This window comes from Myotis daubentonii, chromosome X (assembly GCF_963259705.1).
Source record: "Myotis daubentonii chromosome X, mMyoDau2.1, whole genome shotgun sequence".
NCBI lineage: Eukaryota > Metazoa > Chordata > Mammalia > Chiroptera > Vespertilionidae > Myotis > Myotis daubentonii.
The window spans coordinates 94,148,135-94,169,051 of NC_081861.1; the positions used below are offsets into that span (position 1 = coordinate 94,148,135).

Genomic DNA, 20,917 nt, shown 5'->3' on the forward strand with positions numbered 1-20,917 from the left:
TTCCCTGCCTCTCTTCTCATACCCATCCGAACATCTCAGCTTCTCCATGCTTTACAAGAGGAGAGGCCCCATGAATACTGTGGTTGAACACCAGATGTAGTCTGACTATAATTTAACAGAGTAAGATTATCACTTCCTTTATTTTGAATCCCAATTTTCTATTAATGGAACATAGTTGTTTTTGGCAGTCACTTAATAGTATTGACTCAGAATCAATAAAGAAATACTTATGTAATACCTACTATGTGACAAATTTTAAGCTACGTATTTTGTATATTTTACACAAAGACATTCATGAAACAATATTTGCCCTAAAGAGGGTACATTTTAGAAAGACAGCCCTTACCGGTTTGGCTCAGTGGATACAGAGTCAGCCTGTGGACTCAAGGGTCCCAGGTTCGATTCCGGTCAAGGGCATGTACCTTGGTTGCAGGCACATCCCCAGTAGGGAGTGTGCAGGAGGCAGCTGGTCGATGTTTCTCTCTCATCGATGATTCTAACTCTCTCTCCCTCTCCCTTCCTCTCTGTAAAAAATCAATAACATATACTTTAAAAAAAAATAAAAAATAGAAAGACATATAATACATGCACAACAAAAATTATAATTTAATAAACTCAGTACCATATTAATGGAGAAGGAAGAAAGGATAAATCTAAAATATATTAGGCACTGACTTTTAACTTGTACCTAACATCCATCATGTCATCTGATCCTCTCTCCTCAAAATCTTACAAACAAGACATTTCTAGCGCTACTTTACAGATGAGGAAACTGAAGTCTACATTCATATTACAGACATCACTTCTCAATGGGTTAGGGATGGGAAACTTAATCTTATAGGAGATTGCAATAGAGCTAAGCTTAGAATAAGGTATATTGTTAAAAGTGGGATAGGCTTCAAAACCAAAGGAATAATGGGGAAAATAACAAGTTCAATGAATAAAGGAGCGAGGATGGTTTAAAGTGACAGTGACTATATCCATTTGGTTGGTGTTTAATATTTTTGTAAGGGAATTAAATGTATTGAGACTGGAAAAATAAGCCATATCACAAAAAGCCTTGAACACTGGACTTAAATAATTTGTACTTCTAACATATAAGCAAATGGGGAGAAGCTGCATACATAACTGCACAACGAGGCTTCCTCTGTTTTAAGCATTGAGAACAGAGAAATTAGACCTCCAACGTTCAAGGAACTTATAGACTAATGACTGTTTAAAGGAGGACACTAACAATATTGTAGATAAATTTTGGGAACATGGTGTGATGATTACAATATGAATCAGTGAGCAGCAGAAATAACTAGAGAGAGCAGGCATGAGCTCACTGCACTAATCCAGGCAAGAGGTGAGAAGGCTTTTGAAAACAACACATAGTTTCATTATTCTAAATCCAAAATCCTTAAGAGTAGCTTTCTGAGGACATTGTGGGGTCATCTCTAATGAGAAAGTTTGAATCTGGAAGAGTATAAATGTCCCCAGAGAAGAGCCCACCCTATTTAATTCCATATCTGATCTGTTATATTTGAATTCAATCCAGCACCTCAGCAAGGACCAGCAAATGTCCAAAGCAAATGACACATCATCTGAAAATATGAACATGGTTAACATTTTAGGTCTATTATTAGGTAGTTGGTGACTGAAATATTTCAGTATAATTTGGACTTTTTTATTTAAAAGGCTGATGAAGCAGGTTTTTCAAATGAACAACTGGAAACTCCCACAGACTACACACTTGCTAGCCTTTCTATTTTTTTTAACAAAGATGAAATGGAAGGAGTAAACAGACCCAAATAGGAAACCCTGATATTTAGGTAAGAAAGGATTCCAAGGTAAGAAAAATGAAATAGCCATTTTTTTGGAGTTAGGGACTCTTTTATGTGTTTTACATATGGTAACTCATTTAATTATCACAACAAATCCTTGAGTTATGTATTATTATAATTCTCACCTGTTTTGGAATCTTTTGTCACCTAAATATCAGCATTTTCATCTTTATTCCCAACTCTCAGTTTAAATGATTTCATCTAGAGGTTGGACAGTACTTCAGAGAGGTGTCACTAAATGACAAGTTTGGAAAGATGCTTTTTCTTATGTACTGCCAATTTGCAAAAGCAATGTCCAAGTAGTTGTTTTTGTGAGTGGCAAGATTGCACCTTCTTTTAAAAAAAAATCTTTAAAAAACCTTTTTTTAAAGTCTTTAAAAAGACTTTCATAGTAGCTTGCTTCCATTTCCACAGTAACAAAAATGTCATCTGACAACCACATTTATGACTTCCTGTGGCATCTTGCATAACCAGTTTGGGCAAGTACTGGAAGTTCCCCTTCTTATTTAGGGCAAATCCCATATGCTGACATTTGTCTTCATTTGTCCAATATCTAGAAGGAGAGAGATTTTCTGATTATTATCCCCATTCTCTGTTCAATCTTGTTGATGGAGAAAGTTAACTTTATAAAAAGATTAAGCATTAGTTAGTGTGATTCAGAAGGAGGAACAGAGGGAGACAAGTCAGTATTTGAAAGGATCCTGCGTGATAAAATGCAAAAAGGTCTAGCAATCTGGAGTCTCAAGTTCAAGCTCTGGTTCTGCTAATTACTCACCATGTGACTGTAGGTACATACTTTTCCAAGTAAGAGACTTCAAAAGAAGCTGTTGTATTTTAAGGGTAAGAGTTGCATCTGTAATAGTGTCAACAATTTTTTTAAAAGGAAAATAAAAGAGTTTCCCAATGTTTGAAGTTCAGGCAGAATGTTTTGGTATTAAAAAATGTGTAATAGGAGTAGGATTCCTTTCCCTAAATGTAGTGGAAAAGAATATAAGTTATGGATCTGAACTGCTTAGATTTGAATATTTGCTTTTCCACTTGTTCTATAGTAATGGGAATGTTATGTAATTATTCTGTGCATACTTCCTTACCAGTAACATGAGAATGATAATAATACATAACTCAGGGATTTGTTCTGAGAATTAAATGAGTTACCATATGTAAAACACATAAAAGAGTCCCTAACTAAAAAAAAAAAATGGCTATTCCATTTTTCTTACCTTGGTAGTTCTCCTATTTAAGAGGCATAATAATGCCCAGGTTTGTGGTGGACTTTGAGATTTTCAATGACCTTTGGATCCCTAAGCCTTTTTCAATAATTTCTACAGTTTTTTTCTTTCCAATCCCTATTGTAAATTATCAAATTGTTTTCACCATCACCCCACCTCCCCCCACCCCGTTTTGTGTCATTCCACCTCTAATTTAATCCCCACACATTCAGCTACTTGGTGAGGATCAGTAGATTATATTAGGGCAGTGCATAATGAGGTCACCTCAGTCACCAGTCTATTGGGATAGTAGAGGTAAACAGCTGGCTAATTTGAAAAGCTTCTGGTAGTATATAGTAGTTAGAACCTCCTAGTTACTAGCGGTACTTCCTGGGTGTGTGCACAAGCTCTGCTAATTCCTAGCGGTGTGACCTTTGGGCACATTACTTAACCTCTTTGGGTTTCCTATTTACCAAAGTTGTTATGAGAATTGAATGAGTTAATCCATTTCAGGTATTGAAATGATAGCACAGTAAGTAGGCAGAGCAAATATGTATGTGGGTGGTTATGAATCAACCTATGATAGCACTTACTGTGCTATCATTATTATTGCTATTATTACAATTCTTTGTTTTGAGTGAGGAATCACATTACCAACATAAACTTTTTCAAGGAAGCAACAGATAGCTAACCCCCAGAACAGGCTTTGACTAAAAGACACTAGCTTTACTTGTGACTTTGGTCAAGTTCCTTTCCATCTCTGTGCTTAAGGCACTTCAGCCATAGAACGATCTAACTGGACAAGATGAATTCTCAGATTCCATGAACTCTAGTATCCTACAATCTCAGGACATTTCTGTTAAGATTCTCAGTAGGTTCTAGTTTTGATCTGCTTACTATGTTTTTCAAGGATACATTATTTTTGTATGCAGTTCAGTAAAAACATAATAATAATATTGTGGTTTATTGGAGACAATAGTCAATTTGTGTGTTACTCTAGCTCTTTTATTCACTCTTTAGTTTAATTACCTGGTTTAAGGTTTGGGCAAGAAGAAAACTAACTCTTTTCCCTAAGTGAATAACACTGAAGAAAAAAAAAAAAAGCACCAAGTTGGAATCCAGGAGAACTGAGTTTGTGCTTTAATTCTGTTGCCAACTTGTTTTACCATGGACAAGATGCTACCCATCTCTACATGCTATAAAGTAAAAGGAGAAGGGGAAGAAGGTGCCAAAGACCTAGGTGATATCTAAGGTCCATTTTAATCATCTTGAAGAAGAGGAAAGCTGTGGGCACTGCATGAAAACTTAAAATAAGCTATCAGGATGTTCACCAGATAACTCAAACTTTATACATCCAAAACCAAACTCTTGATTCATAACCACCCACATACATATTTGCTCTGCCTACAATCTTCACCATTTCAGTAAATGGTAATTACACTTTTTAAATTGCTCAGATCAGAAGTTTAACAATCAGCCTTGGCTCCTCTCTTTTTCTCACAAGTATCTAATCTGTAAGTAAATGTTGTCACCTCTACCAGCAAACACATCCACAATCCAGCCACTTCTCATCTCCTCCAACAAGACCACCCTGGTCTAAGCTGCCATCATTTCTCACCTGGATCACTACAGTAGCCTCATCTCCTTGCTTTCCTCTTGTTCCTGCAGCCTCTTCTCCACACAGACAATAAGTAAACCAACAAATGTATAAAAAAATCAAACAGTGGTATATAATATGAAAAAGAAGGATCCTGCTAAAAATATGTTGGATCACGTTACTTCTCTGCTCAAAACTTTCCAATGGCTCCCCATATCAAAATAAAAAAAAGCAAAGCCCTAACAAAAACCTATGATGCCTTTCATGAACTCTGATTTCTTTTATAATTCTCCAGTTACTTAAAGCAGCCTTAGAAGTCTCTCTGCGGTATGTCCTTCGTCACACCAAGTTTGCTCCTTCCTCAGACCTTTTGTACCTGTGGTTACCTGTATCTGGAATATTGTAACCCCAGATATCCCTATAGTTCACTTCCTTCAGATCTCTGCTCAAATATCACCTTCTCAGTAAGGCATTCCATGACAGACAAATATAAAATGGTCCAGGAGGACTGAGTGGAGAGGTGAAAAGGGGGGGGGGGAATGGAGGACATCAATTATAAATGAATGAATGAGTGAATGAATGAGTGAATGAATGAACTGGTCCCTCACACTATCAATCTGTATCCCCCACACTGTGTTGTTACTCTTCATGACACATATCACTCTTTGACATATCTACAAGCCTCTTCTCACTAAACTGTAGACTCCACAAGGGGAGGAATTTTTGTCTGCCTTATTGATTGCCTTGTCACCAGTACCTAGTATAAATTTGGCATATAATACTCAGTAAATATTTGTTGAACAAGCACAGGCTATAAAGTAGTATGGCAAGGTTACTGATACCCAGAACTTCCATACAACCCAATCTATCAGTCTGGTTAGTGAAAAAGAGAACCACCCTGAATCCTTAAGATCTTCACTAGTTTTTATTATTGATACCAGTTAAGGTTCTTTGTCTCTCATAATCTCCTTATTTTTAATCTATGAGGTGAGAGGGTTGTGTGATAAAAGAAATAGGAACACTTGATTTAAGGAAGAGAGTGGGGCTGAAATCCCATCTCAGCCACTTTGAAGCTGTTTGACTTTAGACATGTTACCTACTTTCTCTGAACATAATATTTACAATGGGAATAAAAGCATTATAATAGTATGAAGAATATTATAATACCATGAAACCTGGATACTTGTATAAGGTATAAAATGAGGATTAAATACAATAACAGAATATGAAACTGCTCTGTAAACTGTAAAGTGCTACTGGAATATGTCTAATGTCACTGTTCCCTGCACCACATTTGGAAAAGGTATCAATAAGTCAGACAGTGTTACTAAAAAGGTTTTCACTTTGCAAAAGAACATCTCAGATAAAATAGTAAGTACTACAGTAGCTTATTTATTGCCTTAGTACTAAATACATAAGTTCTGGCTCAAGTTAGCCGGTGATGTCTTGAATCCACCAAAAGAGGCCAACCATTCCCAAGAAAATTCTGCTGCAGGACGCTTGCAGTCCCCCTAGTGGACAGATAGTGGGATTACAGTTCTATAAGCAAAGAAGAGAATTCAATCTGTAGAAAATAGCCCATGATTAGAGGGTAAGTCATTAAAAAAAAAAAAAAGCTATATCGTCTAATTTTATTTTTTTAAAAAAAGGTTTCATGTGTCTCTTACCCCAAGAATTGTTTGATTTGTCTTGTCACTTCAGTCACTTAACCAACAGCCTGAAACCCCATTTATACAGAATCTCAAAGAAAGCCATCATGTTTAAAGGAAACCTTGAGTAATTCTTGATCTGACCACCACACTGGGCATCTTCATTGGCTTTCAAGCCAAACTTAGACCCATCAATCCCCTTAATTTAATTAATTCCTCATATATTGCAGATATTGATAGTCAAATACTTCAAAATATGTTTCTAACAAAAGCAAAGATATGGCCAAAGGAACTGAGGAAGAAAGTAGTAACTAACTTGACTGGGGTGACACTGTGAAAAAAAAGCAGAAATAGATTCCAAACTACTAATCTGCCTCACTCTTCACTGTCTTTCCCGCAGTACCTCCTTCTGGTATTTGAAATATCCATCAAGACCTATAATCTATTGCTTGAGTTTAATCATGTCCCCACCTAATCCATAAAGGATAAAAGGCAGATACACTTCAGCCACTCCAGCCTACTTTGATCAATTTCTTTTTGGAAGGCATACATTTTAAAAATCCATACCATGAATAACTATAAGCTCATTGAGGGCAGTGACCTCAAGGTTTTTTTGAATCATGTCCCCTTCACCCTGATCTCCTCCTAGCACACAGATAGCAGTTGCTTAATGAAAAGTAGTAGATTGATGGGTATGTTTTTAAAAATAACTTTATTAGGGTCATCTCTAAAGACAGCTACATCACAGTATGATATTTTGTTCAGTGGCCTACAGTTCACTTACCATTATCAGGACACAATAGCTATAGCTGATTAGATATGCCCTTAGCCTAAAGTGTTAATGAGGCCAGAGTACAGTTCCTTTATTGGTGAATTTTATCTCTGCTTCATGGTTATGGAATGAAGTCCCAAAAAGAAGCCCAAACTATTTGAAAGTAAATGAACCATTTCCTCATCTAGAAATACACACCAGAAGGTGTGGCGGCATTTACTTTATCCAAAAGACAACATATAAAAACAAAATTATGACTCGAGCTGTTTACATAAAGCTAAACATAAGCCAAACATAGCTAGTTATTTCTTTGGCCTTGTTTGCCTTTCTTATCTCTTCGGTCAGTTTTTTGTATAGAAATGATTTAAACAATTTTAAAAGGATATACAAATCAAAACCACTTTGAGAAACCATATCCCACCCACTGGGATAGTTATAATTAAAAAGACAGTATTAATAGGATATAGAGAAATTGGAACCTTCCTATATTGCTGGTGGTATTATAAAATGGTGCAGCTATTTATGAAATCAGTTTCAAAGTTCCTCAAAAGAGTTATTATATGACCCAGAAACTCCACTCCTAGGTATGTAACAGAAAGTACTGAAAACATATGTTCACAAAAAAAGCTCTTGTACATGACTGTTCATTTCAGTATTATTGATAATAGCCAAAAGGTAGAAACAACTCAAATGTCTATCAATTGATGAATGGATAGATGAAGTGTGGTACATCCATATAATGGAGCATTATTTGGTTATTAAAAATAATTAAATACTGATATGTGCCTCAATATGGATGAACACTAAAATTATTATTCATGTACATGAAAGAAGCCAGTCACAAAAGATCACTGTATAATTCCATTTATATGAAATGTTAGAATAAGCAAATCCATAGAGACCAAAAGTAGGTCTGTAGTTGGGAACTGCTCAGAATTGGGGAAGGGGAGTTGACTGCTAAGTGATTAAAATGTTCTAAAATTGACTGTGGTGATGGTCACCTAATTCTGAATATACTAAAAATCTTTGAACTTTTAATGGCTGGATTATATACATTGTGAATTATGTCTCAAAAAAGCTGTTATTAAAAAATAGAACTCAGATGCTGCATGATTTAAATTGGCAGCATTCTCAAGTAATCAGCACTTTGGAGTTATAAGCTTCTCTAGATTAGCCACTCTCAACCCTGCTGTGGCTAACAAGTTGGCAGCAGGAATTGGTGTGAGAGAGAAGAGGTGGCAACACCCATGAGTGTGCAGGGAATTATGCATAATTCAGTCTATCATCGCTATGCAGCAGCCATTGAAAGTATCCTTACTAAGCAACAATCTAAAAAAGTATTTGTCAGGTGAGAAGCTTCAAGAAAAAAGCTGAAATGCTGCTCTACAGAGCTTTACCCACATGGTACACAATGTTATAGAAAATGCAACTATTTCTATTTCTTCAACTGGCAAGGTGGTGTTCACTAAGCACCTCCTGGCCTACTCAAATATACATGAGTGCTAGTGAATAAATTGGAAGCCATTGGGTCTTTCCTTTGAAAAGAGTGCAATATAAATATGAGCTTTCATAATTCTGCATATAACTTTACAAGCAATGACAAGAGTCAGATTTGAGTTTAGGATGAGAATAACTTACTCTGAATTCAACATCTCAAAACTTGAGAGAATGCTGACAAAGGAAGTCTGAGGTACTATACTTTATTTTAATATCTTTCTTTGTTTTCAAATTATTAATTTATAATTCTAAATATAAGCCCAGCCAGTCACGTATAACAAGCATCCTCATATGCACATTAGGTACTGCTTGTGACAGAACTTTGGTGATTTGATCCAGGCAGAGCAGCCTCGGAAGGGAGAGGGCCCATTTCTTCTCAGGCTTTGAGAAAAGGTTACCAAAATTACCAGTAGACACAGAAAAACAAAGATCAATAGAGAGCGAGAGAGATTCAGAGACAGTAGCCAGCAAAATACCTCAATAAATTGCCAAGTCCTCACCTCAAGCTATCTAGTTCAACTCCCTCAGCAACTGTTGAATCAGGTTTTAAGATAAAAGAGCCCAGCTATTCATTTTGCTATTACTTTAAGTCGTCTAATCTTAAAAGAGAGGAGTTGAGGTTGATCTGATGCGTTACTCTTAAATTAAAAAAAATTATTTAGGAGCAATCTATAGGAATAATGAGAAAAATAATCTGAAAAGTAGGACGTATATTTCAATGTCAAAAGCAAGAAAGGAGTAGAAAGAAAGAAAATCAGGGATATAGGCAGCACTTGAGGAAGCTGCAAACTAAGAGAAAATGGTGGAATTAGGTAGGGGATGGAGAGAGTTTTCCTTCTTCCTCTCCTATCAAACTCACAAAACTTGATTTTTGTTTCCTTTTTATGTTTCAGAATCATGTTTTCTGATTTGGGTATAAAATAAGCCCCTTACTTGCTACATCCAACAGCTTTAAGTTCCCTCTTGAGTAGAGTCCGAATGAAACCCATAGCACCATAAAAAATAATAAAATTGTCTATGCCCCTAACTCCACCAAGAACAGCCACAGTAGAAGTAAAAGTAAGGAGGCCAAAGAATGACTTGTTTTAAGTTAGTATATGTATACTATATGATAAAATTACTACAGGGAGGAAAGGAACCTTTAAAAAACAAAATTAAATGCTCCAGCAAATTCAATACATTATATTAAAGTTTACAGCTGAAAGAATATATGGCTAATGAGGTAAAATTAGCACTGGCAAGAAGGCACCACAAAGTGACCCTGCAATTGGAAGGCTGTAATGTTCTTTGAAAATATCTCTCACTTATGTTAATGTTTGGCCGAACTGAGCCAGATACTCTGTGGACAACCAAAAGGAACCTTCCATCGCTACATTTTGCACATATTTCAAAATCGGGTACCAGCCAGTGTGGCTATTTCGTCCTTGGGTTCTGATTACTGGTGCCCAGACAGAACTCACCAGTGATTTGCTGACCATGGATAAAGGATTTTCCCCCCAAGATACTGGTTCAAGGCCTCCGGACAAAAAGTGTCAATCTATCGTGATCCCCAAGCAAAATTCTGCTGTACAAAACAGACAAACTGCTCCATGAAAGACAGTCATAAAAATCTGCTTGATAACTGAGGAGGGGAAGGAGATGGAAAGGAGAGTTAATAAAATGACTTATTTTGAAATAACTAATAGAGCATGACAGGATTTGCCAATCTTGAAGCACCACTAAAATATTAGTTATTATGAAGACAAGAACCAAATACCAAGAGAAAATTTAAAGTTTCTTTTTGCATCTGGACAATTTATCTAAACCTCAACTCTAATTCCTGGACAGGCTCCCCTAAGCCTTATCTCCCAAGAATAAATATTTGTCATATTATGCTATTTTCCAGAATATAAAGGGCCCTACTTTTGTCAAATGGGACATTGGCCAATTAACAAAGTTGTAGTCTTGTTTGATCTCTGAAAGAAGACAGTTCCATAAAATATCACCAGGGTTGCACACAAGCTGCATCACTTTTTTATGATTCCTTCTGTTCAAACCACATGGTAAATTTAATAAGAAAATAAAGACCACCTTCAGCCTCTCTTCTCCCCCCAGAAACACTGTAGATATATAAAAACATAGTTATTCCAGAAGTTACTAAAGTTTTAAAAATTTCCACCCTTACAATTAACTAATGTATATGAACACACAAACACAATTGGAAAAGGGAGAAATCCAATAGGTTATTGGAGGCCTCTAGAATTTTGAGATTTTTAACTCGAAATTGGTCTATAATACATGCAATGCAGAGAAGGTGGAAGCTCTGGGTTTGGCTTTAAAAACAAAACAAAACAAACAAACAAACAAAACAAAACAAAAACCCCAGACCCTTGCCTTTTACCAAATTATGACTCTACAAAGTGAGGGGAATAAAGAAAAAGTAAGAAAATGTCTATTTTTAGATTGGGATTGGTTGCATTCTGATGAAATTGGTATTTTTAAAAAAACTGAATCAAGAATTTTCTATATTTTAGAAATGAAAATTCTTTGTCAACCCACAGGACAGAAACAGCAGTTTTCCTTTGCACTAGACTCCCAATCCAGTGCAGCAACCAGAAACCAGGAAAGATTCAATAATTTTGTACTTTGTTTAGATACTGAAAAATTTTCATTAGTTCAGGTCATTATTTTAAGCAGGTCTTTCTAATAGAGAGGTTTTTCTATTAAGGCCTGGGATAAAATCACCTACCTTATTGCACACCTGTAAAAACGTTTTGCTCTGGATAACCACTTCCTGAAAATTTCAGGTTATTTCTTGGAAGATACCTATTCCTTAACAAATATGTGGAATCACTCATTTACTCCCTGTTAACTGAGTTAGTTAGAGGAGGCATGCAAAAGAGGGAAGGTTCCAGTGACTGGGTTTAGCACAATAGTAGGTCAAGAAGCACCTTTGATATCCTCTGCCCCCAGAAAAGTTCATAGAAGAAGAGGGCTCGCTGACTAGCTACAGCCCTTCATAATCAAGTTAACCCTACCAAGTAAATCTGTTCTTATAAAATGGAAAATAACTTTTATGCCATAGTATAACCACCTCACAAAAATAAAAACAAACAAAATCCCCCCAATTAACAAGAAAAGACTTTGACACTATAAATAAACCCTTTAAAAAATCCTGTAAGCCAAACCTTAAAAATCGCTAATGGCACGTAAAGCCTGGTAAGAAGCTGTTTCTTCAATAGCCCAAAAAATATTTTATGAAATTCTATCCTCCCCTCTCTTTCCTAACACAATACTATCAACCTTCCAAGAACAAAAGCATCAGTGAAAGAAGGCAAATTGTTGACTTTTAGTTGCCAAAGAAATTTTGTAACAGATATAGTCACAGCTATAGAAAATGCAGAACAATACACAACAAGTCCATGGGGGATATCAGTACCCAACAAACCTGAGGAGTTAGTTCTCCAGTCACTATATCCCCTCCCTCACCAGGATATACTAATATCTCCATTTTCTGAGGCAAAAATCATCAACATGGTCTGCAAAAAGTTAAACAACTTCGGTAAGGAAGAAGTTATAATAAGCAAGATGAAATTGACTGCCACTTTTCTCATTTTCTAATTAAAATTTTTGGGCAAGATTATAACTCACAGGTCCCTAACAGTTCTTATTCAGTTTGTTAGAGGTAACAGCTCATATTTGAAAATGTTCCTAAAATGAAGGAATATATTGAAGAGCCTAAAAGCAGATTTCTGAGTACACGGAAATCCTTTAAAACTTTCCCCAACACTTATAAATCAGACGCAAGTGTGGTTAAATTATTTTCTAAAAGAACATTCTCCTCTTTATAGATCTGATGCAAACCTGAAGTAGAGGACTGTGGGTCCGTTATAATCCACAAGAAAAAAAAACCCAAAAACAAGCAGTTACTTCCAACATAGTTAACCTGTGAGGGCAAATCCTGCCCAGTGTTCACTAAGAAAGTTGTCCTTTAGTTTTCCTCTACCTTTGCCTGCTCTCTAATCCTGCCTAGTTAGATTCTCTGTGCTGACCTCCATTCCTAGGGCTTGTCCTTAATTGTTGCCAGGGAAGGAACTTCGCCCCTTCTTCATAGAGTTTTTAGAATTCAGAGACCATCTTGTTCCCCCTAATCTCACACTCCATTTTATGTCTTTGAAGGAGGCGGGCTGAGAAAAGCTTGGGCCAGTCATTTTTCCTCTAACCTGCCAGGACTGCCACAGGCTGGAGGGCAAACTGCAACAGACTCTAAGAGGAGAAACTTCCCATATTTTGTCCATGTTCACAGATTTGGGGGAGTGGAGGAGAAAAATTAGTGTAGGGCTTAGGGCTTTATTTCTGGTGGTGGCCCTTGCAACTGGATTCAAGTTTGGAGCCCTGGGGAGGCAGCAAGGATTTTAGGAGGCTGGCAGTAGAGAATTGTTATGGAATTTGGAAGGGCAGGAACCAGCACCCAGGGACTTAAAGGCAGTGATTGGGGCTCACAGTGGGGGCTCAGAGCATTAAGGTAAAATCTTAGGTAGGCCTAGAGTCCAGGTAAAGCTCCCCATTTAGGGCAGCCCTCTCTATGGAATCTTCTAGGGCTCTCTCAGCGGTAGAATGTTCACGCGAGGAGGAGAATATATACCCCAGAACGCATACTGACTCAAGGCTGAAAGACATTTCTAAATGGAGAAACTTACCGCATGTCCCCATAAGATCCAGAGTAGCTCTCCATCCAGGGGTTCATCTCGCTTTTGACACAACTAGGACTTGAATAGGGAACTCTGCTCACCATGCCTCCAGGATACCACGCATCAGATGGGGGGAATTCGCCTTCCTGGCCGGATAGCCCCTGAGGTGGCCGAGAGTAGCCATAGGGGGCTACAGCCCCTGCCTCGCCTGTGCTGCCGCCACCACCTCCGCCACAGGGCCCATACAACTGGCTTTCATCCGCTGTGAAGAGAGTGTGCCAGGAAGAGGAGGTAGCGGCTGAGGGTGAGCCTGAGCTGGATCCCGCTGCACCCCCGCCGTGCAGGCTCGCCAGGTCCCCATAGCGGCACTGTGCCGCTGCTGCGGCTGCCCAGGCACTGCCATAGTCCAGCGAGTTCTCCAGCTTGATGCGGGCTTGAGTATGGGGAGCAGGCAGAGGAGGCGGAGGTCCGGCCAGGGCTATTGGAAAGTTGTAGTATTCGCGACTCTGATAAGTCGTTGCTTCTTCCAGTGCTCCAGACTTGTAGAGAGACAGGGTGGATGGTAGCTCAAGTGTTCCAGAGACTCCCGTTTCACCGCTGCCAGAACAGCCCAGATTCTCGCCTTCCAGCCCTTTGGGGTAAACTGCCTTGAATGGGGAATACTCAGAAGTCTCTTCAGTGCCCTTGCCTGGGCAGTCATCCAGCAGAGAACCTTTGCATTCTGCCAGCTGGGCGCAAGGAGTGGGACGCACAGAGGGTGGACCTCCCAGGAGAGAAGCATACATGCAATCCCCTCGAAGCTGTTCCCCAGGACTCAGATGCTCCAATGCCTCCACACCCAAGCCCATGGATACCGACACTGCCTTACACAACTCCTTGGCGCTGTCCGAGATGGTAGAACTGTCCCCTAGGTAACTGTCCTTGGAGGAGGTTGGAGCCCCAGCGGCTTCCCTGGCTCTCCCACTGCTGCTGCCTTCAGATACCACCTCCTGCTGCTGCTGCTGCTGCTGCTGCTGCTGCTGCTGCTGCTGAAGGAGTTGCATGGTGCCGGCCTCACTCAGGATGTCTTTAAGATCGGCGGAGCAGCTGCTTAAGCACGGGAAAGTGGGGCCCAGCAGGGACAACGTGGATGGGGCAGCTGAGTCATCCTCCTCTGTAGGTGCTGGCGGCTGCCTCTGCAGCCCCTTGCCTGCAGCTGAGGGGACTCCAGGCTCCGGGATGCAGCTGCTCTCGGGGTGGCCCGCCAGGGCTGACTGCTGTTGTGAAGGCTGTTGTTCCTCCTCCAGGGCCAGGTAGCTTGGAGGGCCTCTGCTCTGGGCTTGGGGAGATCCATCCTCGCCCTGCTGCTGCTGCTGCCGGGGACTGGTCTGCTGCTGCTGCAACTGGGCGCCTGGAGGTGCTGCACTCACGGCCTCAGGGTGCCGGGAGCCCGGGGTCTGGATCACTTCGCGCACACTCTGGAACAGGTTCTGGAAAGCCCCTCGATAGGTCTTAGACGGTGGCCGTGGGTAGAGTCTCCCCAACCCTAACTGCACCTCCATCCTTGAGCTTGGTTGAATTTTCCACCTAATTCCTTGCCGTTTCCCTTTCTCTTGCTGAGAAGAGTTCAACAGGCTGTGATGCGGTAGTCACTGCAGCTAGCTGCCCACCTGCGGGAAGCTCCTGGGAAAGAAACTTGCAGGAATGATCACACAAAATCTCCCTGACAGCTTCAAAGTCTTGTTCAGTGAAAACACGCGTTGGACAAGGTCTGCCCTGGTAGGCTCACAGTCTATTCCTGAATACTTGGAGGATAGATTCAAAAAATACTCAAATCTTGAAAGGAGAGCGAGAAGGAGAGCGAGAGAAGAGACGAGAAGAGGACACTCCGTCTTCCAGATTAAATGTCCACTGAAGCAGGTGCAAATAGGGACCAGGGTGGGTTTTCCCTCCCCCCCACCCCTTTGGTTTTGTTCAGGTTTGAATGTTTTTTGTTTGTTTTTGTTTTGGGCTACTGAAGACCTGATTGTCTTTTCATCCTTTGATCTTTGGTCCTGAAAACTGAATGGGAGGGGAGGGCATGCAGGGCGAGGTGGAGAGGATGTTGGGGGCAAATGGGGGCTCACCCCGAGTGCCGCCTAAGTAGCCAGGTCCTGGATGCAGTGCAGTAGAGTCTCTGAAATTGCCTGACTCGCCAGAGCCCTCTTTGCAGCGCAGAGCTAGCTCGTCTGCTCACAGCCAAAGGGAGTTACCTCTCTGCAAACTCGGGCTGGCCGGGCTGGGCCAACCGAAGTGGGGGAGCGGGCAGAGGGGAGCAGGCAGAGGCAGCAGCAAGAGAGGAAACCCAGAAAAGGGTGAAGGGGTGGAAAGGAGAAAGACAAAGGCAACCGTAAGCCCTACCCCGTAATTTCCTCACTTCATCCGAATCTCTAGCAGCTTTTAAAAACTTCACCAAAGAGAAAAGGGTAGCTCCGGGAGGCTGCTTCGAAGCCGCCGCACAGCAAGAGGCGTTGGCTGTCTCCAGAGCCCAACCGGGGCTGACGTGGGGCGTGGGGCGTCCCTTTGGTTCCTGTCCCTCACTGGAGCGGCTAGCTTGGTCACTTTCCCTCTTCTGCCTCCTCTACCTCCAGGCTTCCTCGGGACCCTCTGGCTCTCCCAGCACAGTGGCTCCCTGGGATCTCAGAGGGGGCGCTGGGACATGGAGAGCAAAGCAACAGTTTGCGAATTAGGTCCCGCCCCCGCCAGGCCGGCCTCCAAGCCTTTCCACCTCCTTTCTCCCTCCCCTCCCCTTCCCTTTTCTCTCCTCCCCTTTCCTTTTCTCCCCTCCCCTTTCCTTTTCTCCCCTCCCCTTTCCTTTTCTCCCCTCCCCTTTCCTTTTCTCCCCTCCCCTTTCCTTTTCTCCCCTCCCGTCCCCTCCCCGCCCACTAATGCTGAGTGGTTTTGGAGAAACAAGTGCTGGGGCAGCATGGTGAAGGCAGGAGAGAGTCGCTTTAGCCCAGGAAGACCTTAGCTCCCTGAAAATCTCTTGCTTTCCCGGACCAGGTTTTAGGTGCCAGGCCTGAAGTTTTAACCCGGAGCTTTATTTTGAGGATCGGGTTAGCAGAACTCCCAGGGGCCAACATTTACCAACATTTAACTAAATCCATTCACAAAACAGATACAGTAAGCATGTGGGAGGGGCAATAGGAGTGTCAGCTCCTTAAACTAGGGATTATATTCACTGTGCAGTGCTGACTTGAGGGTCTTCTGCAAATTGTAAACAAACTATGGCCAATCCAGCAGATACCTGTTGAAACCTTTCAGATTTCTCCATAGGGGTAGATTTGGCTTCATGGCATGGTACCAGTTGCTCTAGGAACCCTCTGCCTGGAAACCAGAGGTCATCTCTACCCTTTTTTCTTACCTTTTCTTTGTCTAGAATTGCCTCTAACAACACACTTCTCACCTATCCAGATGTGCAAAGGCAAAATAACCCAGATAAGCAGGCAAACACACAAACACCAGAAACACATGTCACATGCACAGGGATCTCAGTTTTGTCCAGGATTTTGCACACATTTGTTTATATACAGGCACCCCCTTTTCCAATTTGTTTTTGTATATTTTAGGCTTGAAAACTGCACTACTCAAAGACTGGAACCTACATAGGACTGCTTTTCTTCCTCTTGATGGACAGCCAGAAGTGAAGGATGGCAAGGGATACTGCAATTGCTCATAGTCCCTGTGTAAAGATGGAGAGGTAGGTGGGAATGAAATAGTATGGAAAGGTAAGACCTATAGGGAAGGAGGTTCCCTTTGCGTCAACAGGGGCTCTGTGCTTCCCTAGCTTATACATTTCTTAAACCTTTGGGCTGGGTCTGTCTGTCCCAGACATGTGGAGATTTTACTTAGGCCCTCTTCTACTTTTTACAGGCTTCTACAAAATACTTATATTGTTCATAGCCAAGCATCATAGGTATTTACTTACCCTGACCAAAGGAGGTAATTTAATCCTAAAGGCAGAGGAGAATGGGCATGGTCAGCTCTAGTTTCCAGATGAAGACACTGAAGTAAGGACACAATTTGTTCTATCTTCCACATTAGTAGAACCTAAACTAGTTTTCCATCTCATTGATATTTTAGCTAGACTCATCAATGTCAAGGGCACTTGGGAAAGGACTATAACTGAACTTTAAAGAACCCAAAGGCCTGAGAGCTTTTCATCTGAGGAGGTGAAAAATTGTCCCCTGGGATTTTAATGGTCTCAACCTTATCTGGATATATCCCAAATAGATCCCTTTTTCTTGGTGAGGAATCTCACAAATCACTCCTTATGGTAAAGAAGCAGCCTATTCATGGAAATATCAGATTGTAACAAGACTAATTCTCAATTCCCTATTGTAATGGGAAACAGGAATATGTCATCGAAATGCAGATGCTTTGAAAACCTATTATAATAAGTGGAACCTCTAGCTTCACCAAAGCTTTTAACTAAGGTTGCTCACAAGTATCTGGGCCAGCTGGGCTGGCAAGAAAATAAAATGGAAATAACATAGGTCTCAGAGCCATGAGAACTGCTTGTTTACAGATTGACAACTAGTCTTTATCTCACTCAGCTTCAGTTTCTTGCTCTGTAAAATGGGGTAAAAGGGGACATAGAGGCTGCACCATATGGTTTTTCTAACACTTAGAAATTTAGAATGCTGTGAGTGACTTGAGTTTTTCTTCTTGTTTACACCTATTATAAGATAGGTATGGAAGGGATTGCTAATGATAGTAAAATGACCAATTGACAGAGGTGAGGAGGGTACTTACAAGCAAAGAAACCTGAAAAGAAAAGATGAGAAATAATAATATAAATATTTGCCCATTGAAGAAATGACAGCCAAAAGACATTCAAACCCATTTGGAATAATTTGAATTATTCCAAAGTTCGTGTTGCTTCCACAGCATGAAAATTGTTTTCACAGTTTTCTCATCAGAAAATAGTGGCCAATAATATATATTCTCAAAAGACTGATGTGATAATTAAAGGAGATCATGTATATGGAACAACTTTGTAAACAAGAAAACATACAAATCTGAAGGATCACTTTGTTACATTTTAATTTTTAAAGGTGATGCTATCAACATTTAGATCATGGACAAGAAAGACTAACTATTGTGAACATAATAGGTTCATATACTTGATTTTGAGTTTATAACTGTGATCTCCAATCTTAAATCTTATATTCCTGCCCTTGCTTTAAAATCAAGAGGGACTGTTGAAAAATATTATGTAAATTACTAGAGGCCTGGTGCACGAAATTTGTGCATGGGTACAGTTCCTAGGCCTGGCCTGCAATCAGGGCCATCTTTCCTAGCTACTGACAACCAGCCCCACCCCCTGCTGCCACCCACCCCGGGTTCCCCATTCGCCATCAGGCAATGGGAGCCTGCCAGTGGGGGTAGGGACTGAGAGGTCAGCTGTTCCCCTCCTGCTCACTGGCCCTGCACCCACTGCAGGTCACCCTCTGTGTGTGGGCCCCACCCTCTGACCAGAGGGGCAGGGGCTTTGGCCTGGCACTGCCCGAGTCCCTGCTACCCACCCCTCTTTCCCCATTCACCATCGGGCGATAAGAGCCTGCCAGCCGGCTGGGGCAAGGGACTGAGAAGTTGGCCATTCACACCCACTCACTGGACCTGTCCCCACCGCGGGTTGCCCTCTGTGTGGGGGGCAACCAGCAGGGCGGAGACCTTGGCCTGGCACCACCCACATCCCCCGCCACCCACCCCTGATTCCCCATTTTCCATCAGGAGATGGGCGCCTGCTGGCTGGGGGAAGGGACCGAGAGGTGGTCAGTGCACCTCATAGTGACTGGTCGAGCCGTCATTCTGGTCATGCCACTGTTAGGGTCAATTTGCATATTACCCTTTTATTATATAGGATGTGCTTGTACATACCACCTTTCTTCTCTTTCTTTCTTTTTTCTTTTTTAAATTTTTATTGTTGAAAGTATTACATATGTCTCCCTTTTTCCCCATTGACCCCTTCTAGCCCACATCCTACCCCCCCCCATTCTTCTTTTTTCCTTTTATATTTAGCAAGTAAGTAACCAATGATGTCCTTTCAAAACATTCCATTTGAGAGTAAGTTTTTGCCATGAGCTTTCTCTGCAATTTCAAGGGGTCTTTGCTAATGGAATTTTCCTAGCTCCTTCCTCTGTAAAGTGAAGATGAGCTGATCTTTGGAAAATGGTGGATATTCTCCAAGTCCTGTGAGTTTTATTTCCTATATATCTCACAAAGATTCCCATTTCTATTCATCTCTGGCACTGCCAACCTAATTAAAGGCACTGGCCCTTCTCACCTGGACCACTGTAAATGGTCTCCCTCTTCCATTCATACTTTCCTAGAGTCAGCTCTGCACTGAGAAGACAGGGATTTTTAAAAATGAAGACAATTTTTAGAGCAATTTAAGGCTTATAATAAAACTGAGTGGAAGGCACAAAGATTTCCCACATACCTACTACCCACATGTACATAGCTTTCCTCATTATCAACATCTGCTACTAGAGCAGTGCATTTGTAACAATTGATGAACCTATATTGATGCATCATAATACCTGAAGTCCATTGTTTACATTAGTGATTCTCTTGGTGATATACATCCTATATGTTTGGACAGATGTATATGATATGTATCCATCATTATGGTATCAAACCAAGTATGTCCACTGCCCAAAAAATCTGTGCTCTGCATATTTATCCCCCACACCCCCTGGCAATCACTAATCTTTTTACTGTCTTCATAGTTTTATCTTTTTCAGAATATCCTATAGTTGGAATCACACAATATATAACCTTCCAGATTGACTTCATTCACTTATTAATATACAGTTAAGTTTCCTTTATGTTTTTTCATGCCTTGATAGCTCATTTTTCAACACTGTATAATACTTTATTTTCTGGATGTACCACAATATATTTATTCATTCATCTACTGATTGACATCCTGGTTGATTATAAGTTTGGGCAATTATGAATAAAACTGCTATAAACATCATGTGAAGGTTTTTGTATGGACACAAGTTTTTAACTCCTTTGTGTTAAAATACCAAGAAGCATAATTGCTGTATTTTATAGTAAGTTTATTTTTGCAAAAAACCACCAAACTATCTTCCTAGTGACTGTAGCATTTTTCTTTTCCACAAACAATGACTGAGAGTTTCTGTTGCTCACATCCTCATCAGCACTTGGTGGTATCAGTGTTTCAGATTTGGGCCATTCTGGTAGTGGTATCTCATTTTTTTTAAATTTACATTTCCTTGATGACATATAATGTAAAACATCTTTTCATATACTTTTGCTATCTGATTATCTTCTTTGGTGAAGTGTCTGTTACAATCTTTGACCCATTTTTTAATCAAGCTCTTCATTTTATTATTGTTGAGTTTTAAGTGTTCTCAAAATATTTTGGATAACAGTTTTTTATTGATATGTCATTTGTGGATATTTTCTACCAGTCTGTGGTTTCTCTTCTCATTCTCTTGGCATTGTATTTTTCAGGGCATACGTTTTTAATTATTTTTATTAATTATTTCTTTCATGGATCATGCCTTTGGTGTTGTATTTAAAATGTCATCACCACACTCAAGGTCATCTAGGTTTGTTCCTATGTTGTCTTATAGGAGTTTTATAGTTTTGCATTTTACATTTAGGTCTGGATTTATTTTGAGTTACTTTTTGTGATGGATGTAA

The 20,917-nt window shown here is 40.4% G+C and overlaps 1 protein-coding gene across 1 annotated transcript in view; it reads right to left on the reverse strand.

Moving 5' to 3' along the window:
• The window catches only part of AR (androgen receptor), a 294,693-nt gene extending 278,778 nt beyond the window's left edge, over positions 1-15,915 (reverse strand). Inside the window, exon 1 of the mRNA XM_059678799.1 lies at positions 13,229-15,915. Within this exon, the coding sequence (XP_059534782.1) occupies positions 13,229-14,760 (1,532 nt within the window). The 5' untranslated portion in view covers positions 14,761-15,915. The remainder of the gene's footprint in view (positions 1-13,228) is intronic.
• Positions 15,916-20,917: the final 5,002 nt, after the last annotated feature.